At 56.7% G+C, this 22,778-nt stretch overlaps 2 protein-coding genes across 6 annotated transcripts in view; one reads left to right on the top strand and one right to left on the bottom strand.

The window, feature by feature from the left end:
- The window catches only part of RAD9A (RAD9 checkpoint clamp component A), an 81,505-nt gene that overhangs the window by 36,548 nt on the left and 22,179 nt on the right, over positions 1 to 22,778 (top strand). The window lies entirely within an intron of this gene.
- On the bottom strand, positions 10,486 to 20,856 carry CLCF1 (cardiotrophin like cytokine factor 1). 5 transcript variants are annotated; one of them, XM_063671669.1, is made up of 3 exons: positions 20,119 to 20,856; positions 13,761 to 15,863; positions 10,486 to 11,948 (listed from the first exon to the last, which is right to left on the bottom strand). In XM_063671669.1, exons 2-3 carry the CDS (start codon positions 14,142 to 14,144, stop codon positions 11,454 to 11,456), a joined length of 879 nt encoding a protein of 292 aa, XP_063527739.1. In that variant the 5' UTR covers positions 14,145 to 15,863; positions 20,119 to 20,856; the 3' UTR covers positions 10,486 to 11,453. The 5 variants fall into 5 exon arrangements, with proteins under 5 accessions (XP_063527739.1, XP_054293368.1, XP_054293367.1 ...); XM_054437393.2 differs by having other exon boundaries at positions 13,761 to 13,927; XM_054437392.2 differs by lacking the exon at positions 20,119 to 20,856 and adding an exon at positions 19,452 to 19,592 and having other exon boundaries at positions 13,761 to 13,927.

Genomic DNA, 22,778 nt, shown 5'->3' with positions numbered 1-22,778 from the left:
ACCTGTCGGGATGCCCCGACTTCACCACCTCCCCCGGCCCCCATTGGTCTGCTGTGGGTCCCGAGAGACTTCAGAAGAGTTATCTTCAGCCTCTCACTTCCCGTTTTCCCTTCCTAGGCAAATGTTCTTTTCAGCTTCGCTAATCCCCGTGGCCAGTTTGTAACTCCCCAGAGTCCAGCTGGAGCCTTCACTCGGTCCTTTGGCCCGCCCCGCGTTGTGGGGGCAGGTCTGGAGGTCTGAAGAGAGTTTGGGCTAATCCAGGTCCCTTCCCGGCTCCCACCCAACCCCCACCGGCCCCAGGAGACCTGGCTGGAGAAGCCCATGGGTTCTGAAACCTCCTTTCTCACAGTCTGTGCCCAAAGATGCTGCCCACTCTTAGTCCGAGTAAGTGTTTGCCGTTTTGACTCTCCTGGGGTCCCAAGTCCTGCCCGGCCCGCCCCACCAGTCAGGAAGATTCCATACTGAGTAGGAAGGCAGAGTAAGGGTCTGGTCCCCCCAACACAATGTGTTTGTATCCCCAGTTCTTCGTTGGCAAAATCTGCCCTGTCTCTCACAATAATGTGAGTCTGAGCAGAAAATATGAACAATAAACCTAACACTCATATTGCACGTACCATGTGCCAAGTACTGTTCTAAGCACTTTCCCACACGTTAATTAAAATAGATGTCAAAAAGTTTTTGAAAGTAGGAAGTATAGCTAAATGATTATCACTGCTAGTCACAGGCATTGTAGGGCCCCAATCAAACCACAGTCTCTTGCACCCCAGGAGCTCACTGTCACAAGGCAGACAGATGCACAGTTGTCAATGAGAGGCTATAATTCCTACCAGAAGAGGGAAAGGGTGGGTCAGAGATTGGTTAGGACCACAGGGATGATTAGCATTGGAAGGCCTCCTGGAGGAGGTGGACTGCTGTAAACAATGTCTCTCAATTCTCCACCCATGACCTTTGTCCCTTGGGCTCCTGTCATCACTGACTCACCCATACTGCTGCCTCCCCCTCACCAACTTCCTGGCAGGAGGCAAAAGTACTGGCCAGTGGGAGTCTGGGAACCAGCACAGGGACCAGCCCAGCTCTAATCACCCTCCAGAGATCCCATCTGGTTCTTCCTTCCAGGGATACTGGGAGGGTGGGGCACAGACTCCTGGGCTGCTGCCTGCTCAGAGGCCTCTGCCTCCTCCTTTCCCTGCTCTGGGGTCTGGGTGCTCTGCACTGGAAGAGGGCTAAGCCACTGGTACATGTGGGCACAAGGGAGGAAGCTGCTCTGGAGAGGAGATCACCAGACGGGAGGCAGAGGAGCAGGCCATGTCTTCAGGGTCCACGTCCTGCCTGGCTCTCCCCATCGGCGTCCTGGAGGAGGGAACTTGTGGGGGCACTGCATGGAGCTGGAGGGCCCTTTCTGCTGTATTGTTTGTGCTGGGCCTGGTCTAATCCCCCCATCTGCCTTGTGGACTAAGTGGGGCTCACATTCAGGGAGACAGTGTCCCTGTGGAGTTAGTGATGGAAGCAGGGAGGCCCTCTCTACCAGGGCTGGGAAGGGCCTAGGTGCTGAGTCCAGTCAGGCGCTGAGCATGCTAGGTAGGGATGGTGTCTAGGCTCTGGGGGATTGACTACCCCCTCCCCAGAGGGCCTCAGCAAGGGTTTCTGGGCTGTTTCCAGAGGTGTGTGGCACCCACCTCCTGAGTCCACCAAGCCCTGAGGGAGTAGGGAGCCATGGGTGGGGCAGACCCCTCCTCATTCCCAGACCCTCCCACCCCTGAAAGCTGATAGCCGTGGGGCCCTGCCACCGCCCAGGGAGCGTGAAATGGGGTGTGCTGCTGGGCAGCCACAGTAGCTCCTACCACCGCCTGGGCCTATTGCCTTTTCTCCTTGGGCAGCCTCTGGCATCCTGAGCTGCTCTGTAGATGTTGGCTGGGCTGTCCCCGCCAGCTTCCCCAGCTTTGCCTGGCTCAGGCCCCCACCCAGCCTGGAAGATGTCTCCCTTAGGCTTCGGCTACCCCTACACCCAAGAAAAAGATTCAGAGTGGTCAGCTCAAGTGCAGGCACCCTAGGCCTGGCTTTCTGCCTTGGAGTTGAGGGAACTCTCTGCAGGCAGCATTGCTGTTCTCTCTTAGATGGCAGTATGGTGGAGCCCCTAGGAAAGAGTTGGCACCCAGGGATTTTGGAACCATCCCTGTCCAACTGGCATGCCCTGACTCAGCACCTGGATCCCTAAGGTGCGCTGGTGACTAGGCTGGACCTTGGCCTTCCCATCCTCAGGTCTTTTCCTTCTTTGCTGTCCAACCCCATCCACCTTCTGTACCTTCTTGCCTAGAACCCCTTCCCCTACTCAGGCAGCATCCTGGCCTCATTCCCTAAACTGCTGTCTTGGAGCCTGTTCAGGCTTCAGGCTGGATGGCCAGGCCAGAGGTCTGGGTTGGGTGCTGAGTTCTCTTTCCCTGGGGGAATGTCCTGAGACCCTTGTGTCAGCCCCGACACCCAGAGGCTGGTGATGAGACTAGTAGGAGTGACCTTTGCACCTCAGCCTGGTAATAATACCCAAGACCCTTGTTTCAGGGCCAAGCCCAGAATCCTGGGGGTCCAGCAGAGAAAAGAACTGAAACAGGAACCCAGCACCTTCCCAGGGGCTGAGGCCTACCGCTGACTGCACTCAAGGGAAGGATTAGGTCTGGCTTAGCTCAGACAATGTGGCAGAATGGGGGCCTCAGCACTGCGCCTGCATTCCCTTCCCCCACCTCACCATGAGGTTTGTGGGGAGAGCCAGGCAGAGCTGGGAAGGTGGAGGCAGGTGGAGAGAGGGGAGCAGCTGCCTGGGGCCCAGTGGGCTGTGGGGTGGATCCAGCTCTTCTTCCCTCTCGCCAGTACCCTCCTTCCTCAGGCCCTTGGGCCCTGCCACCCACCCTGAGCTGGAAGTCAGTCCTACTTAGGGGATTCTGGGCAGCCAGAATACCCCTGGCCCCGGCCCCCAACATACTCACACACCGTGGGCCCCATTCCTCACCCTGTGGGCCAGAATTCTTTCAGGCTGTCCTTCCTAGTCCCTCACTGCCTTCCCAGACACTCCCTCCTCTCCTGGTCCAGGTTCTCTGGCCTAATGTGCTTCCGTCTCAGCAGATTGAGGGGAAAGGAAGGGGTCTCTGGGTTTTTCTACCACTGCTGTCTTCTTTCCTGCTCCTACCACCCTCCACACCTCCTTCTCTAGTCACCTCCTCTTTCACCTTGGCCATCCGGGCTCTGGAGCAGTTCGGGGAAGACTTGAAAAGGGGCCTTCTGGCCATTCCTCACCTTGGCCACCAGGTGTCAGACTTTGCCCAGCTGGATGGGAGGAAGGTTCTAGTTAACCATTTCCACCCCATCAGCCTGGCTTCAGAGAGAGATCTGGGCAAGTTGGGGAGGAGCCTAGAGGTGACCACTGAAAGGGCAAGGCTGAGGGACCCTGAAGCTGGAGACTGGGAAAAGGACTGGAACTCTGACTCTACAGCTTTCCCCCAGATCCCCCTCACTGCCTCTGCCCCCACACCACCCCACTGACAAGGGCTTTGTCCCCTGCTGGGAAGTTCAGGAATGAGGCTGAGTCAGGGAGCTTGAGAATTGAAGGAACAAAGGCAGGGACAGTTGTAGCTCCACAGCAGAAGGGGAAGCTGAAAGGGAGCTGCCCATCGGAGTGCCCAGCCAGGACTGAGTCACTAGCCCTTGCCCTCTAGGTTAAGGGGAACAGAGGGCCTCCCTTTGCCCTTCCCCATTTGGGGTGGCTGTGGCAAGTGAGAGTGTGTGTGTGCGTGTGTGTGTAAACTCAGTGCTTGAACGAGCCTCTCATATCATGAGGCGGCCTATAAGTCTTGGATGGTGGGTCAGTCTTTGCAAAAGTGGAAAACTGGCAAGGTCTGAGTATTGTGCCATCTCCCATCAGAGCCTCCTCTAGCCCCACTTCCCCCAGAGGTTGCCCCTGTCTCAAGTGATAGTTCTCCATTTTATGCTCATTCTTTCAAACATAGGTGTGTTTCCAAGCACCCAAGATGACGACGAGATTTCTAATCCTTACATGCTATCTGGAGATGATGGAGAGGAGGGTCTTCTCTTGCCCACTCTCCCTATCCTTGTGGGGACATAAGGAATACTAGAGATAACACACCCTCCACCCTTTGACATTGCAAGGCCTTAGAGTCTCATGTTAGCCTCTGGATACCTGGGCCTCTGACTCTAAGGCCATACTTATGAGGTAGAACCTCGATAACCAACAAAACTCATCGAATCTCCTGAAGCAGCTCTGGATGGAAAACCAATGACTCACTCACAGAAAACGCCAGTGCCCTGTGATCTACCAGGGGCTCCCTGTGCTGTGGTGCTGGCGTTTTCACAAGATGCCTGTGGGACACAGTGCCAAAACACGAAGGAGCAGCTCACATCCTCTGTCACCTTCATAAGGGGCTATTTGAGAGAGTTCAAGAACTCACACTCTGAAGTGCCCTCTCTGATGGTGTTCTCATCCACCTCTCCCTCCACCACACCACCGCCACCGTGGTAGCGGGAGCGTTCTGCGTCCTCAGCATGCAGGAACCCCAGCGCTCCCCATTCAGGATTCTTCTCCCGGCCTGTTCCCCTCCTCTGTTTCCCTCCACTGACCACTCTTCCCTTACTGCCTGGCTCTGGCTCCCAGCCAATTCCAGTAGTTTCCAGCAGCCTAGAATCCCCCTTGATTCTCTGCCATTCCTGCCTTGCCAATCCTCAGCCTTGGAAAATGCCCTCTTCTCCAGTCTGTCCCTCCCTCTGAAATGCTAAGGAATGTCACTGCCCATGGTGACAGGTCCATGGCAAAGGTGCCTGCTAATACCACCGGGTTCTATTTGGCTGCCCAGACACCCTTTGGCTCTCCTCTGGTCGTCTCCTTACTCCATTCTCCAAACCTCCCCATTTTTCTCCACCCGCCCCCTACTCACTCAGCAATAACATGTTTAGATCACTTCTATTTAACAACAACAACAACAACAAAACAAACAAAAGCCTTCTGTGATCTTGCTAACCTTTCTAGATGGTGTTTGTTTGTTTGTTTGTTTGTTTGTTTGAGACGGAGTCTCGCTCTTGTCACCCAGGCTGGAGTGCAGTGGTGGGATCTTGGCTCCCTGCAGCCTCCACCTCCCAGGTTCAAGCGATTCTCCTACCTTAGCCTCCTGAGTAGCTGGGATTACAGGCATGCACCACCAGGCCTGGCTAATTTTTATAGTTTTAGTAGACATGGCCATGTTGGCCAGGCTGGTCTCAAAGTCCTGACCTTATGTGATCCACCCGCCTTGGCCTCCCAAAGTGCTGGGATTACAGGTGTGAGCCACTGCGCCTGGTCTCTTTACCAGCAAACTCTGAGGGACTTGATTTACCCCTTCTACTTCTGCCCACCATGGCCTTCATTAATCTCACAACTCGGTGGCTGCCTCTCACCTGCTGTTTCACAAAGGTTGCCTGAGACTTCCTGATTGCCAAAGCCAGTGGATTTTGCTCAGAATTCTTCTTGAGCTCCTCTGGGGCATCTGAAACTGTAGATCAGCTCCTTCCTTCACCCAGGCTGGAGTGCAGTGGTGTGATCACAGCTCACTGCAGCCTCGACCTCCCAGGCTCAAGCGATCCTCCTGTCTTAGCCTCCCTTGTAGCTGGGACCACAGGTGCGCTACCACAGCTGGCTAATTCTGTTTTGTTTTGTTTTGTTTTTTGTTTGTTTGGGTTTTTTTTGAGATGGAGTCTCACTCTGTCACCAGGCTGGAGTGCAGTGCGCAATCTTGGCTCACTGCAACCTCCGCCTCCTGGGTTCAAGCGATTCTCTTGCCTCACCTCCCGAGTAGCTGGGACTACAGGCATGCGCCACCACATACAACTGATTTTTGTAGTTTTAGTAGAGACGGGGTTTCACCATGTTGGCCAGGATGGTCTCGATCTCCTGACCTCATGATCCGCCCGCCTCGGCCTCCCAAAGTGCTGGGATTACAGGCGTGAGCCACCGCGCCCGGCCAATTTTTGTGTTTTTTGTAGATACAGGGTTTTGCCATTTTGACCAGGCTGGTCTTGAACTCTTGGGCTCAAGTGAGTCTCCTGCCTCAGCTTCCCAAAGTGCTGGGATTATAGGTGTGAGCCACTGTGCCTGGCTTTTTCTGTCAATTTCCAAAACACTATTGTCTTGACACACTTTTTAAATTTTTCCCTAATATAGCAACCCTATTAACTGATGTCTTGACACTCTTTAAATCAGTTTAAGTCAAATTGTCAAGGTTTGGCTGGGTGCGGTGGCTCACGCCTATAATCCCAGCACTTTGGTAGGCCGAGGCAGGTGGATCACTTGCGATCAGGAGTTCGAGACCAGCCTGGAGAACGTGGTAAAACCCCATCTCTACTAAAAAAAATACAAAAAAAAAAAAAAAAATAGCCGACGTGGTGGCGTACGCCTGTAATTCCAGCTACTCAGGAGGCTGAAGTGGGAGAATTGCTGGAAATGGGAGGCGGAGGTTGCAGTGAGCCAAGATCGCGCCATTGCACTCCAGCCTGGGGACAGACTGGGACTCTTGTCTCAAAAAAAAGAAAAAAAAATTATCAAAGTTTTACTGTGCCAGGCATTACACTAAAATGCTGTAGGGCTGGGCACAGTGGCTCACGCCTGTAATCCAAGCACTTTGGGAGCTCGCGGTGGGCAGATCACTTGAGGTCAGGAGTTCAAGACCAGCATGGCCAATGTGGTGAAACCCCATCTCTACTAAAAATACAAAAATTAGCCAGGCATGGTGGTGGACACCTGTAATCCCAGCTACTTGGTCGGCTGAGCTAGAAGAGTTTCTTGAACTTGGGAGGCGGAGGTTGCAGTAAGCTGAGATCATGCCACTGCACTCCAGCCTGGGTGACAGAACGAGACTCCATCTCAAAAGAAAAAAAACAACAAAACACTAAAATGCTGTAGGGATGCAAAGATGAATAAATCGTGGGCCTTGCCCTCAAGATGTTATTTGCTTGAAAAAGACAAATACGCCGGGCGCGGTGGCTCACTTCCGTAATCCCAGCACTTTGGGAGGCCGAGGAGGGCGGATCAAGAGGTCAGGAGATCAATACCATCCTGGTTAACACGATGAAACCCCGTCTCTTCTAAAAATACAAATAATTAGCCGGGCGCGGTGGCGGGCACCTGTAGTCCCAGCTACTCGGGAAGCTGAGGCAGGAGAATGGTGTGAACCTGGGAGGCAGAGCTTGCAGTGAGTGGAGATCACGCCACTGCACTCCAGCCTGGGTGACAAAGCAAGACTCCATCTCAAAAATAAATAAATAAATAAATAAATAAATAAATAAATAAATCTCAAACATAAATAAATAAATAAAATAAAAAGACAAATACACTTAGCTCTTTTTTTTTGAGTTGGAGTTTCACTCTGTCGCCCAGGCTGGAGTGCAATGGCATGATCTCAGCTCACTGCAACCTCCGCCTCCCAGGTTCAAGCGATTCTCCTGTCTCAGCCTTCCTAGTAGCTGGGATTATAGGCATGTGCCACCATGCCCGGCTAATTTTGTATTTTTAGTAGAGACGGGTTTCTCCATGTTGATCATGGCTGGTCTCGAACTCCCGACCTCAGGTGATCCGCCCGCCTCAGCCTCCCAAAGTGCTGGGATTACAGGCGTGAGCCACCGCACCCGGCCACACTTAACTAACTGTTATTCTGCCCCATCTCCATCTGTCTGAATTCTGCCCATCCTCCAAGAATGGTGTCAAATCCCACCGCATGCATTTATGGAAAAGGTAACTACTGAGCACTTGCTGTGTGCTCTGCACTGGAAATACAGCTATGGAAGTCAGCAATAACTTCAGATGCTGTTTTCTCCCCTAACAGGGCTCACAGCCTAGAGGGCCTTCACCTAACTAGATGCAGTCTCTCTTTCCTAGTCTTCTGTAGTAGTTTGCCTGGATCTTTCTGCATTTAATCGAATTCTGCCTTGCATTCTACCATTCAGGGAAGGGTTTCTATTCCCTTTTCTAGATTGTTTTGTCCAACACACTCATTGAGCACCTTCTTTTGGATGGAGTCTAAGCTGGGTGCTGGTATAGTGAGAAGAAGAAGACTCAAAAGCTGTCCCCAAGAAACTCAACAGGATAGTACTGTGTAAGCTCTCTGATGATAAGACCTCCTCCTTACTTACCTCTGTATTCCTTATTGCTCCTACTGAATGCTTTGCATATCACAGGCCACAGCTTATTTTGGCTATGTATGGAGACAGCCCTGATACCCTCTCCTGTCTATCTTGTTACGCAGAGGGCAGGGCCTGCAGGTGCCCCTGGCCATGCCTAGGCAGATGTCTCGACCTGAGGAGCCTGGACCCCTCAGGGTGGGGCATGTTCCCTCTAACTTGGGCCAGATGACTCAGGGACATTCAGTAGAGCTGGCTTGCCTCACCCACAAGCAAGTTAGTAGCTCCTGCACCTACACTCTGACCTCTCCCTTTTCTAGTGATTCTTGCACTTGCTGGCAGTTCTACGTCTGCATCGCACAGATATGCCTGTGGCCCTTATTATTTCAGGTACATTGACCTTTTCTTCCCAAGTAGATTAGAAGCTCCGTAAGGGCAAGAGCCAAATTAGGCTTTAGGCTTCTTTTGGCTTTTCTACACCACAGGCAGGTAATTAGATCTTGAAAATATTTGTCAACTGATTGACATTGCCATCATTTCTTACTTTCTTCGCTTAAGGCATTATCTCCAGGAGGCCCTTATAAAATATCCATGTAGGATGCGAGGATGATCTGGCTGTGACATCTGTCACCGCACTGATCACCAGGGTTGATTCGGCTGGTCTGGCTGTCTAGGCGGGTGTCCCCTTCCTCCCTAATGGTTCCTCATGCATCCCTCCCGAAGCTGCGCGCTCTGTTGAAGAGGATGACCATTCCTGATAGAGGAGGAGCAGTCTTCAGGCAAGGGTATACGAGTAGCCTCGCTCCCCTGCTAGAACTTCCAAACAAGCTCTCAAGGTCCATCAAATATCCATGTATTACCTGGGAGCTGTTCATCCATTGACTTACCCAGTGGTTCCTAACTAAAGTGTCATGACATGCTGCTAGAGCCCAAGTAATGTGTAATGACTACAGCTGCTGCTGCTACAGCCAAGCAGCTGCCCTTTGTTGTTCCTGTTATCCTTTCCAGCAGTCTTAGAAGGGTATTTAATTATCCCCGCTTTACTGATGGGGAAACTGGTCACTCATAGGTTATGAGTCTGAGATTTGAGCTTAAGGCATCCCTTGAATAGCATCTATCCCATTCTCTCACAATCTGAGTTTTTCTCTTTTCCCGAATATGCTGTCTTACATTGGAGAGAAAGGAGTAGAATGTACAGCTGAGGATTGTGACTTGGTCACAGTCTGTTTCCCTCCTGAAGAGAGGAAGGGTGTTGAAGTGAGACTCACTGCTCCTGAAGCCCCAGTGGACAGAGACAGGCAGGAGTCCTGGGGAAGCTGGGGAGTGAAGTCCAGGAGCTGACTGCTCAGGGTAGAGTACCAGAAGCACAGATGAATAGCTTTGCTCATCATAAGGCGGCTGGGCCAGAGGGCAGAAATAGAAATTCAGGGTGGGAAGACAGACCTGTGAGGCCATTAATGCAATCCAGGAAGGTGAGGCTGGCGGGGCGAGGTGGCTCACACCTGTAATCCTAGCACTTTGGGAGGCTGAGGTAGGTGGATCACCTGAGGTCAGGGGTTTGAGACCAGCCTGGCCAACATGGTGAAACCCCGTCTCTACTAAAAATACAAAAAAAGCCAGGCATGGTGGTGCACCCCTGTAATCCCAGCTACTCGAGAGGCTGAAGCACGAGAATCATTTGAACCCAGGAGGCAGAGGTTGCAGTGAGCCAAGATCACGCCACTGCACTCCAGCCTGGATGACAGAGTGAGACTCTCTCAAAGAAAAAGCAAGGCCGGGCGCGGTGGCTCACGCCTATAATCCCAGCACTTTGGGAGGCCGAGGTGGGCGGATCACGAGGTAAGGAGATCGAGACTATCCTGGCTAACACGGTAAAACCCCATCTCTACTACAAATACAAAAAGTTAGCCGGGTGTGGTGGCAGACACCTGTAGTCCCAGCTACTCAGGAGGCTGAGGCAGGAGAATGGCGTGAACCCTGGAGGCAGAGCTTGCAGTGAGCCGAGATCGCGCCACTGCACTCCAGCCTGGGCGACAGGGCGAAACTCTGTCTCAAAAAAAAAAAAAGAAAAGTGAGGAAGACTGAGCAAAGGCGGGGTGAGGTGAGGGAAACCTGGGGTGGACAGAAGCTGTATGGGAGGACTGGGGGATCAAGGGGTTGGTGGTGGCAGCAGGAGTGGGCAAGTCTGAGGTGCACCCATCGCCCCAATGCGGGGAGGAAGAGGGCCTCTTCCCAGAGCTCTGTGCAGCTCCACCAGAGGCAAGCAGGGAGTGGGAGCTGGGGGCGGCAAGAGTCTGATGAGCACCAGGAGGGGTGAGGCTGGGCAAAGAGACTAAGTTCTGGGGCAAGCATTTTATTTGTTAATACAAGAATAGAAATTCTGCAATAAATATCATCTAATAAATAACATCTCCAAATAAATAAATATTAATACAACACACTTAGAGTCATGAGTGGGTGGGGCTGGGGGGCAGGGCCTGGGGGAGCTGCCACCCCACACCCCAAAATGCTACTGCAATGTAAACTTTCAGGAAATCCTGTGGTGTGGCTATGGTTGCCCTCCCCAGCCTGGCAACCCACAGATACCCTGGGAAAGGGGGCAGAGAGGAGGTACCGTAATGCTGGAAGACAATTTGAGGCAAGGTCCTGATGCTCAGCTCGGGTTTTTTTTGCCACTCTGTGCTTTGGAGACTCCTGGGTCTGGTCTGGTCTGTCCCTGCCCCTGTACTTTCAGTATTTTCTCTTCTGGTTTATAGGGCACCTCCAATGCAGACCCCACCCCTGCACTGTTAATCTCATCTCTTTTTGTGTAGAATTGCCACCATGTTTGTTTCCTGAATTGGATGTATAGAGTGATTTGGGGGTAAGGGAGCAACACCCATCCAAGGAGAGTGGGGCAGCCAAAGGGCTTCACCCCAGAAAGGCATGTGTGGTGGTGGCCCCTCAACCCCTGCCCTCCAGATGTGCCACCTGAGGGGCTGGGTAGACACTGGCCAAGTGGTGGGCAAGAAGCAGGAGGCCATGACAGCCTCTGCACCAACTTGAACCACTTCAGACTCCCTCGAGCATGACTTCCTGTAGCAACAGGACAGGACAGGGCCTATTGCACCTCCTCCCCAGCTTGGTAGACCTTTGGGAGGTGGGGAGGAGACAGGGCTGATCGCATCACACGCCCAGCCGGTCCAGGAAAAGGCCAGAGGCTCACAGCTTCTGTCTCCTGGCTCAACGGGTGTTGGCATACAGGGCTGGCTCTCCCAAAGTGGGAGCAGGGTTTGAAGGGGGAGCGAAGAGAAGAAGGTCAGAAGTCAGAAGCCATGAGCTCCCAGGTGCAGGGTGACTGCAGCTGCTGGAGGCTGCATCTTCTTCTTGAGCCGGTTGAAGTCCTTGGCCGAGCGCCACAGCCAGGTCTGCAGCTCCTTCAGCAGCCAGAAGTCGTCCATCTTCTGGAGGAAGTCACTGTGGGCAGGGCCAGGAGTCCAAGTGGGTTCAGTCCCAGGCAGCGGCTGGGGCAGTGGGTAGCCCAGAGCTGCCATGACACCCGCAATGCTGCCCAGCAGGCCCTGGAGGCTGGTGCAGAAGTGGGCCAGGCTGCGGCGCAGCTCAGCAGTGGCAGCCTGACGGTTGAGGCCACGCAAGTAACACAGAAGGTGGCTGTAGGCCTCATAGTTCTGGGTCAGCCGCAGTTTGTCATTGAGGCTTCGCCACACCTCCAAGTCAACAGTGGCCCTGGGCAGAGTCTCTGCCCCCAGGCGGGGAGGGTTGAAGTCAGGCTCGTTGAAAGGGGGGCCCAGGTAGTTCAGCTGTGAAAAGGAGAGGGTGATGGGGAAGGAGGAGGGCAGAGCCACTGGCTCACCACCGAGGAGATACCTGCTCCCAAAGTTTCTATTTTTTGTGTCCCCTGACACTGGCCCTGTCTCCATGCTAGGCTTCTTTGTTCATGGCCTCCCTGAGTTTCTCCAATAAGGATATCATCTGTATGCAGGTGACAGTTGAAGCAGTGGCGGTGATGAGCTCTGCAATGGAGAGGCGTAGAAAAAGGAGGAGGAGGAGACGCACAAGACGCTCAGGAAGGACGTGCTGATTGGCTGGGTGGGCAAACCTTGGGAGAGTGCCCGCTGTGGGGGCAGGACAGAGAGGAAGAGGAGCCTGGAGGAGCTGGATAGGTAGAAGGTGGCCCAGGAGAGTGCAGAGACCAAGGAAGAGGAGTTCGAGAAGGCAGCAGCGCTCAGCAGTGTGGCTGCAAAACAGACAGCAAGGAGAATGAGCCTTCAAAACACTGTCGGGCTTGGCAAGGAGGTGCCTGACGACCTTGGAGAGAACTACTGCTGGGGCCTGGAAGCCAGATTGCAGGGGGCTAAGAAGTGAGTGGGTGGAGAGGAAGTGGAGGCAGAGGGTGTAGACCACTCCTTCGAGAAATTTGGCAGGGAAAGCCAGGAGAGAAAAAGGGTCGGGAACTAGAGAGGGCAGTGGAGTGAAGCAAAGGTTTTCTGCACAAGGAACAAGGAGAGATGAGAGTGGCCCATTGGCACCAGAGCCCCATTTGCCGCTGACACACCCGGGCCCACCAGCTGAGGAGCTGGGGAGAGACGGGTACTCACTAACACTCCAAAGGAAGGGTTCAGCTGATAGGAGCAGGGCTGCAGAAGGAAGAAATGGAGGCAGTCTCATGAGTAGGACAGGAGGAAGGCTATGGAAGACAGCATGGTATAGGGAAGAGGGCAGAGCCCTTGCCAACCCTCGGGGGAGTGGCTGGGGCCCAGGGAAAGGGATGAGGGAGATGTATAACTGGGAAAGAAGGGAGAAGCAAGGGGAGAGGCCTGGGATAGGCAAGGGCCCAGGGGGAGGTTCACACGCTGACAAGCACAGAGACAAACTAATTTCCTCGGTGTATCCTGGGGCTGGAGCCAGCTCCCCCGCCACCCTCCTCCCTTTTCTTTCCCTGGCTCCAGAGTAGGGTCTGGGATGTGGAAGAGGAACACGGGAAGAGGGGGCCGGTTCCCCATAGTCCTCGGCTCCTCCGACCCTCCTTCCTTCTCTCCTGGGCTCTCTGAACACCTCTGGACCACCCCCAAATCCTTACAGCATAACCTCCATCCACACCCTAAACCCCCTGCCACTACTGCCTGGGTTCCCTACAATCCCCTTCCCCCATGAGCCCCCTAGGAGGCCCAGCTAGGATGGGAGAGGCAGACGGAAGGGAGGCCCCTGGGTCCAGATCTGGGGGCAGAGGCGAGCTGGAACGCAGGCATGGGAGGTGGGGCCCCTCCGTCCCCACCCAACCCCACCCGCGCAAGAGACACCACAACACGGTGTAAACAGAGGAGACTTCCCCGGCCCCCAGGGGGAGGCGGGCGGCTGGGCTGGCAGCCAGTGGGGCAATGGGCCAAGGCGGGTGCGAGGCCTGCCCACATGCCTAGTCCTGGGGCCAGGGATGGGGAAGTGGGGGGGCCACCTAAGAGGGAAGGGCAGGAGATAGACCAGACAGGGGGACTGGTGGGAGCCAAAGAGCCCCTCCTCACCCCATCATTTACCAGGACCCTCCACGGTTAGGACTCTCTTCCCCCAACTCCTCACTCCTCCCCAACTCCCAGACTCCTACGCTGGATACTCACATAGGTCCCAGCCAAGCTGCGGAGTTGGTGCTCCAGGTAGCGGGTGAGGTCATAGGTTTTCTGGATGGAGAGGCCAGGCCCTGGGTCCCCTGTGCGATTGAGAGCTGGCACTGCAGGGAGGTGCCAGAGCACCGTGCACAGGCACGCTAACATCCCCCACGAGTCCCCTGTGGGCAGGATGGACGAGAAGCATGAGCACGGCCCGGGCCCACACAGGGAAGCAGCTGGCAGCCCCTCAGGTGTCTGTCCCCACCTTGGGCTGGGAGGGGGGTGAGGGTGGGACACCAGATGGGAGGCAGAGGGGATGGAGGAGGGGAAACACTCCTGGCGAGAGGGGAGAGAAAGAGAGGCGTGTGTGTTTGAGGATGAGGACTTGGCACGCATGAGTGTCTATCAGTAGATACTTGAGAATGGATCTGTGTGTCAGCTGAGAGAGTCTTTGGCATGTGTGCCACTGTGTGTGTGCCAACATGTAAGTGTGTGTACATGGAGGGACGGGGCCAGGCCTAGGGACTGCAGGTCGACCTGCCTGTGTTCCAGTTGTACCCTAGCTTCCTGCGAGTCTCCCAGTCCCACTGCAGCTTGAGGGGAGTCAGAGGGTGGGAGACAGAGCTGGCAGGCTGAGCACAGTCAGCCCTAAGGGAGGAAGCAGGAGAGAGGCGGCCGCCAAGAACACAGTTGCCCATAGGAAGCAAGGTATAGGGTTAGACCACCAGGGTCGGGCTGCCTTATGGGGCTTAGATTTGGGTATATTCTAGGATGTGATTCCTGAGTGTGGGAAGCATAGGGTGGGGTTAGACTGAAGGAGATTTAGTGCTCACTCTCAGGGAATGGTGGCAGTGTGGAGGTTCACCCCATTCTTGGTGTTAGGTGGGGAAAAGTTGGACTTCAGTGAGGCCTTTCCATCAGCCTGCGAGGGTGGGGACAGGAAGGGAGAGAGGTGCATTTGACGAGTCGGGCTTGTCGGCTGATGGCACTGCAGAGTTTGGACATCCCAGGATACCAGGAGTCCAGAGGCCAGGGTTGGGTGCTGTAAGGAGGGACATGGGCAGTGGGGAAATATGCTTTTCTGGGATTTTAAGTGAGGACCAAGGTGAGGATTCAGTGGACACTTTGGACTGTCAAAGGCAGTTAGGGTTTGGCTAGGGTAGATATAATTGGCATTGGGCTAGGTTAGGTTTAAGGACTGGGTTACTTTAAATGTTTCAGATTAGTTTAGACTTGGGATTTGGTTGATTTAGTGCGGTTGAGGTTTGAGTCCAGCAGGGGATGTGGTGAGGTCTGGGCAGGCAGAGGGTGAGTTGGAGGGCTGTGACTTGGTCGGTTTAGGTATCAGATGGGGCGCTGCTTGTCATGTTATGAAGAGCAGGGCTAGTTTGGGTTTTCAGCTTGAATAGGTGTGAGGTCATGAGTGGTTTCTTTCCTATAGTTCTTTTTTTTTTCCTTTTTTTTTTTTTTTTTTTTTTTGCTGCCACCTTCTCTTTCCACCACCCCTATAGTTCATATTTTATACTCAGATTTTTCTATAACGACATAGGTTGCTTTAGTAGGTAGAAATAACTTAGATAGGTATAACGCTTTGCCCATGGTTAGGATGGGGTTTGGATTCAAGAAAGAATGAAGACTAGGTTAGGTCTAATCACAGTGCTGGGGCAGAGTTTTGGAGAGGGCTAATAACTAGGAAGGATGCAAGACTCCATTTGTATAAAACATCTCATGCAGGACAGGGGTCAGTGAGGACTACAGCAGTGGCGCACTTGGTCAGTCTGGACTCTTTCAGATGTGTGACTGGCCGGCTTTACTGAGGGAGCATGGAGGTGGGGTACCACCAGTCACAGGGTCTTGGTTTGAGGCGAGTGTGTGTGTGTGTACACGCGTGTGTTTTTTAGGACAGAGAGTAGGGTCAGGCACTCAACTGCTCCCTGGGGAGACCAGCTCACCCTTTCCTGTCCCCTCTGAGCTTGTGGCTTCCTCCTGGATGCTGCTTTCCTCACTCTTCCTTTCTATCCCCAGCTCTTGCCTGACTCAGTTCCTTTCTCCTCCCTGTTCCTCACATCCCAACACAACTCCAAGCCTGGGGATCTGGCAGTCACCTCTAGGATCCTATGGGTACAGAGTAGCATTAGTTTTGGAGATTGGAGACCTGCTGAATTGGGCAGCGGCCCTCCCAGCCTTGAGGTCGCTTTCAGCATCAAGTCTGGCTTCACTCAAAGTTAGTGGCGAGACGGAGGGTCCCAACTGAAGCCGGAGCTGGGAGCTAGGCTTCCCTCTTTACCCACATGCTGGCCGGAGTTCTAGGCTCTGCCTTTGTCATGGCCAAGAAGTACAGCCAGGAACCCAGCTTGGGACTTACCCTCTCCCATTCTGAGCTGTGTGGGACATCCCTAGGGGAGATCAGCTCCCTACACAGGGACAGCAGGGGGAGCAGCCTTTGGATAGACAAGAACTAAGTCATCTGGGCAGAAAAAACGGCTCATGAAATTAACCAGACGAGGCCGGTGTTTCCAGGAATATTTCAGTTCTGAGGTAACTGTGTCATTGCAGGCTGCGGGTGAGGGGCAGGGGAGAACAGAAGGATCCGACGGCCCACAGAGAGAACCAGAAAGAGGGAAGGGTTCTCAGGAATCCAGAGGGAGAAGAGGTTAGGAGAGGAGAAAGGGGGGTAGAAGGACAGGGCTCTGCCCCTGCTACGACAGCTTCCACTCTGGGCAAAGCCGTGCCCGTGTCTCAGGCAGCAGGAGGGAAAGCAGCATGGGGTGAACACCTGCGGTTTAGTCGTGAGCTCGGGAACCCAGCACAGCTCGCCTGCCTCCTGAGGAGAGTGCGTGGTGGGCTTCCTGGAGCCCTCATCCATCCTCCCTCAGGCTCATGTTGTGCAGGTGGACCCCGGCCACTGGGGCTGTGTCCTAGGTCCCCCTCTCCCCCTCACCACCAGTCCTGGCCCCCAGCCCGGCCCCCGCCCCAGCTCTGCCTCTGGCTGCTGCCCACTGATTGTTTACATCCCGTGTTCTCTGTGTGTTTATAAATCCGGCTGAGCACGTGAGGAGCTAACGAGTACAGCTCACGTTTCCTGCAGCAGCCCCCCACCCCCTATCCTGGCCCCCACCCCCGGCCAGCCCCTAATTCCATCCAGATCCCTGGGCTCTGGGAACCAAGGCTCTCCTCATGAACACACACACACACACACACACACACACACACACACACACACACACACACACACACACACTCTCTCTCTCTCTCTCTCTCTCTCTCTCTCTCTCTCTCTCTCTCTCTCTCTCTTTCCCCGCCCGCCCCCCCCCCCCCAAGGAAGTGACTGGCCACCCAGACAGCTGCACAGGCAGGCGCACCCGTGAGCACGTCTTTAGCCACCTTAGCCAGCTGCCCCTCAGTTCCTGGCCTGGACGCCCCCAGGCTGACCTTTCCCAGTGAGGGTGAGGGTTCAGCCGTGCACATGTGCCAGGGTGGTTAGGGTGGTAGGACAAGTCAACGGGAGTCTCTGCACCTGGGACTATAAGAGCTACGCTAAGAACTGTAAGCCCTAAATGTTGCAGCCGGGGAGGCACTGCAGAGCTCTAGAGGTGGGGCATGGTGGCCTCAGGCTGGGCTGAATATGGGAGCCAGGAGGAAAGGCCAGACCAGGACCAGCGCTGGCTGCGGTTGGAGGGGTCTGTTGAGGGGAATTGAGGGATGGAGTGGGTTAGGCGGGTGGAGTGGGTAAGGAGTGGGCTAGGGATGGAGTGGGTTAGGCGGGTGGAGTGGGTAAGGAGTGGGCTAGGGATGGAGTGGGTTAGGCGGGTGGAGTGGGTAAGGAGTGGGCTAGGGATGGAGTGGGTTAGGCGGGTGGAGTGGGTAAGGAGTGGGCTAGGGATGGAGTGGGTTAGGCGGGTGGAGTGGGTAAGGAGTGGGCTAGGGATGGAGTGGGTGAGGTCCAGGTATTGTGATGGTAGGAAACTGCCCTAGGGGCGTGTCCTGACCTGCCTTCCCAGGCAAAGGCCCACAGAAACCCATCTTCCTTCCGCCGTCTGGGCTGCTGCCTTCCCCTCTCTTACTTCTCTCCCTTCTGCCTTTTCCTTGGTTCCCTTTCTCCCAGGCCACTGAGAAGTGGCTTGGTGGGTGGGGACACATGGGCCTGGGAATCGGGAGACCTAGCTTTGCCACCAACCCGTCTGGTGACTGTGGTCTTGCACAAGGAGGTCACACTATGCATGCTCAATTCCTCCTGAGGAAACACCCGGGGCTTCCTCTCTCCTCTCCAGCATCCCCCTTCGTGCCCTTCTCCTCCAGCCTAAATGACAGAGGTCACTGAGGCCCAGGGGAAGAAGCTGAGGGTGGGCCAGCCCCACTGCCTTATGAAGTCAGTAACCAAGCAAGCGAGACAGGAGTTGGGCTTTGGCTGGAGTGAGAGGGTTCCTGATTGTGCCACAAGAGGGCCCTGGGTGTGCTCAGGAAGGCCAGCGGGGAGCCGGGGGGAGCCCAGCAGCCCACTGAGAGCCAGAGGCAGGGGGAGCAGTGAAGGAGGAGTCCAGGGCAGTGGTGGGTGAGTTGGAAAGGGTATTGTTATCAAGAGGGGTGCGGGAGGGGCTGGGGGAGAGTGCAGGAGCCAGGTGTGCACAAGAGGTGGGACGTGGGGAGGAATGTGAAGTGTCAGTGAGCCAGTGGCTGGTGTGCAGGAGTGGCGTGCAGGGGTGGCGTGCAGAAGTGTGACGGACAAGAGTGTGAATGAAGTCTGTGAATGAAGGGGACAGGGAGCCACTGCACCCATCAGCAGTGTCACTTCTGGGGCTGCCGGGTGACAATTGCTGTCTCTGCTTCCTCCCCGGTGGAGTGTGTGGCTCCAGGGCAGCGAGGGTGTCTGAGCTGACCAGGAGCGCGTCTAGTCTGTTAGGGGAATATGTATTCGCGTCCTGTCCGGTGTGAGGGGCAACGTGTGCTCCCGAGCTGCGGCGGAAGTCAGTCGGGGGCAGTGAAAGCACAGAGGTGTCCCTGGGTCAGGGTCAGAAAAGGAGGACCCAGTAGAGCAGTGTGCTCAGTGCCCCCCACCCCCAGCCTCTCTCCAAGGCTTAGCCTGCACCCGCCCGTCTCCCCTCCTCTCCTGGTAGCCCCTCACACCCCGGGGGGAGGACCAGGCTGGGAGCTGGGGGAACAGGGGTCCTCTGGGATTGGGGGGGTCTGTGGGGAGGGCTCCAGGAGCCCAGCACGGAGTTGTGGAAAGGAAGGTGGGTGGGGAGAGCAAGCATGAGGGGACCTCTGGCGAGCCCCGGGGACTCTTTCGAAGGTTTCCTTCGAGGGGCTCGGCCGGGAAGCTGCACGGCGGCGGTTGCCAGCTGGCCCTCCCTGCCGGCGGTGACCTCTGGCTCCGGGACCCCTCCCGGCGCTGCGCCTTCCCCCTGTGTGGCCGCGGCGCCCCCGGCCCCGCCCCCTCCCGCTCCCGCCCGGTCGCTCCTTCCCGGCGGCGGGGGCGGGGGCGGGGTCCGGGGCACCGGACTCCGGGCTCTGCACGGCGCTGCCGTTTCCCGCGCGTCAACTCCCCTCCCGCCCGGGCTGAGCGGCTGTTCCCGCCGCTCCCTGGCCAGTGACAGACTTTTTCCTGCCGGGTCCGGCCCGGCTGCGCCCGCCCCCCACCCAACAATAATCACTCCCAGGCCACGGTGGCCCGGGGGACTCGCGGCCGCCGCCCGCCGCTCCTACCTGCCGCCGGCTCCCCGGCCGTGGGCACCATGGAGGGTTCCGGCCGCGCGGCGCGCAGCTAGGAAGCCGCGAGTCCCGCGGCGCGGCGCGGCGCGGCCCGTCCGGCCCGGCCCAGCCAGGCTCGGCGCTGCCCTCCGCCCTCCTCTCCGCCGCCCGCCCTTCCTCCCGCCCGCCCGCCCTCCTACCCCTCCCGGCGGGCCGGGGAGGGAGAGCGGCGCAGCCCGAGGTGTCGGCCTCCCCTCGCCTCCCGCCGCCCGGCCTCGGGCTCCCCCGGCCTCCCTCCCTCTTCCTCTCCCAGCCCCTCCTCCCACCCGCAGCCTCGCTCCCCGCCTCGGACTCTCTGGCCCCGACTTGTGCGCGGAGCTCTGGGGCTGCGGCTCCTGCGACCCGCCTCGCTGGGGCTCCAGGTTGCCGCCTCCCCAGGTCTGCGATCGTCCAGGCTCCCCGCCGCTCCCGGCCAACTCCTGGCCCCGCCGTGCGGACTCCAGGAATGCCGCGTCCCCGCCCGGCCCCTGTCGAGGGCGCCCAGCCGTGCCTCCCCCGGCCCGAGCCCAGCTCCCTGGCCCGGCCCCGGCGCGGGGCTCCCGGGGGTCAGGGCAGGAAGGGAACCGGATCTCGTGGCTGCTCCGCGGGGCGGGGGCCGGGGCCTCGGCCGCCTGGCTCCTACCTGCTCGGAGGTCCATGGGGCTGGGGCCGGGCCGGCCGGGTGCGGCTCCTCTCCCGGAGGCTGGCGGAGTGGGAGGGCGAGCCGCGGCTCCGGCGAAGCTTTAATAATCCCATCCGCCAGGCCCACTCGCAGGTTTTTTTCGCTCGGTTTCGGGTTTTTTTTTTTTCGGTGTGGGACATTCTGCAAACTTTTTTTTTTTTTTCTGACGTGTAAAGCTGTAACCACAAATTGTAGCGGCCCTCCCCGGGGTGGGGGTAGGACGGGGGAGGAGGGAAGGGAGGGCTTCTGGGGCTCCCTCTCCCTCCCACAGCACCGAGGGGGGGTGAGGTGAGGCGAGGCTGTGGCGGTACCACCCTGGGCCTCCTGGGGGAGGGGGCGGGGAGGCCATCAGTCCGTCTGAGGACTCCCAGGAGCCGGGGGACAGCGCCGGCTTCGGGTGGGCTTCTCCCCTGGCGTTGGCCTGGGGACACCGCCCCCTGCCCCCTGCCCCCTGGCCGGTGCGGGGTCCCTGATCCCACCCTACCTCTGCCCGTGCGAGGTCCCTGCTCCCACCCTACCTCTGCCTCCTCATCTCTAACCTTCCCTCCTCCCCTCCCTTGAGTAAATGCAATGACACATTCTCCCAAATGCCAGCGAGCTGGCCTGGGAGCAAGTGATGGTGTTTTTCCTGCTGCCCTTTGTCTGGGCTGACCGCCCCCCTTGCCTATTGTCCCGCCGCTTGTCCCATTTCCAAAAGCTAGAGCTAAGCGAGGCGCTGGGGCTGGGGCAGGTGACTAACCAGCTCACAATGCCCCCTGCGGGGGAGGAAGAGGGCACCGCAGGCCCACTGCCCGGCCCAGAGGCGAGAAGAGGCCACTTGGCGGGACTTTTTCCCTCAAGTTCACAAGGTTCTTCATTCTTCCTCCAGTGACCAGGGAGAATGCACATGGGTGGGGGATTTGTAATTCATTAATCAGCACGAGGCACCGGACCAGTTTCAACACCACAGGCTTCTTGGGTGACTCAGCGGGAATGCTCCGATTCAAGGCGATGGACCGCCCGAGCGTCCCCATTTGTGAAATGCTTCCCCGTGAAGATGCCTGGCATTCTCCTTCCTTTGGGGTTTCGGGTTGTTGGTTTTTCCGGTGGTGAGGTGGGGGTGGCTTGGCGGTGAGGGCTCCCCCTCCTTCCCGCAGGCCTGGGTTGGGATTTGCTGGGCAGGATACCTGGGGGTATGCCTGGACCCTCCCAGAGGGGTCCCCTCCTCCCTCTCCAAGGGCTGCCGGGGAGAACACGCTCAGAGGAGGCAGCTCTCACCGAGGGCTGGGGACTGCCTTGCTTCATGATTTTCCTGGGGGAGAGTCATGTGGTCCCCAAGGCTTGGGTGCCCTATAGCCACACCACCAATTAAATCACTGGGTAATAAGTTGCTTTTGTTGTTGTTTATTTATTGTTTCAAAGTGGGAGAGGCCAGTGGTGGGCCAGACCTGCAAGGTGATGCCTCTCCCTGGAGTGGCATCAGAGATTTGTCCCCCAGTCCCTCCTGGTGCCCCTGGAAAGGGAGGGCACTCTGCCAGTCCAGCCCCAGCGCCTCCAGCCTGTGGCCTGGGCAGGCATCCTGATCATGGCCAGTGCTGGGTCCCGGGGCAGCTCTTCCCTTCTCTGTACCGCGAGCACTGAGGTGGGGGGGTGGGGGGGTGGGGAAGAAGTTTGTTTTCAATTACCTCACTGGAGTGGGACAGACTTTGTTGTTGGGTTTTTTTTTTTTCTCTCTCTCTCCTTTCTTCCTTTTTTTTTTTTTTCTAAACAAGGAGAAAAAGGGCTGGGAAAGGAGAGCTGGCTTGGGGTGGGGGGCAGGGAACTTTGAGGGACCTCAGTAGCAGCTCTGATGAAAACTGCCTGGAGGGACCCTTGTGAAAAGTGCTCAGGGCCTCCCTCTGCCCCCCTCCCCCCCCGCCCCGCACCTCCTCCCTGCCCCCACCAGCCAGGACTCTGGAGTTTCAGTGACATTCCTGGTGGATGAGCCCAGTGATTTCTTGATGCCCATGCCAAGGTGAAGAAGGCAGATGCCCATGGGTGCATGGCACGGAGGCCAGCCAGGAGGTCCCTCTAGCTGCTACCCTTTCAGAGGGAGGGGGCCAAGAAGGAGGGGAGAGGGAGAAGGGGAGCCGCTTCAGCCTCTCCCTCCACCTCGAAGCCGCTCCTTGTGGAGTCTGCACAATGTGGTTTGGATTTGGCTGAGCCCCTCAGCACCTTATAAAGCACCTTGCTGAGTCAGGGAGAAAGCAGCCCCAGTGTGGGGGAAGCGGAGGGGAGGGGGCGCTGAAGAAAGGGGCGGGGGCGAGAGAAGAGGGGTGAGACCAGAGAAGGGACAAGACTGGGAAGGAAAGAGGAGACACAAAGAGGCAAATGGGTGGGAGTGAGAAAGAGGGGAGGAGGGAGCTGGGAGGAAGAGGGGGAAGCAGTGGATGCAGGGAGAGGAAGACACTGAAGCAGAAGGTGGGAGTGGACAACGCCATCCCCAGCAGACATCCACCTGGGGCAGCCAGAAAGCACTGGTTTGCAGGAACTGAGGGCTGCAGCTCTGAAACAGGGACCCAGGCCAGGCGGGTACAGGGACAATTGGCTTTACACACAGCCCCCCAGCCCCTAGTTTGTCTTCGAATCTTAATGTAGTGACC

This window comes from Pongo pygmaeus, chromosome 9 (assembly GCF_028885625.2).
Source record: "Pongo pygmaeus isolate AG05252 chromosome 9, NHGRI_mPonPyg2-v2.0_pri, whole genome shotgun sequence".
Classification (NCBI taxonomy): Eukaryota; Metazoa; Chordata; class Mammalia; order Primates; family Hominidae; genus Pongo; species Pongo pygmaeus.
The sequence above is the reverse complement of the archived record's forward strand: the minus strand, read 5'-3'. Positions and strand labels throughout refer to the sequence as shown.

Bases quoted from the DNA above. Each gene is read 5' to 3' on its own strand.
- CLCF1 (XM_063671669.1), bottom strand. From the start codon at position 14,144: ATGCGTGCCAAGTCCTCATCCTCAAACACACACGCCTCTCTTTCTCTC. The intron at 11,949-13,760 runs GTGAGTATCCAG...TCCTTTTCACAG, and splicing joins GCAGCTTGGCTGGGACCTAT to CTGAACTACCTGGGCCCCCC.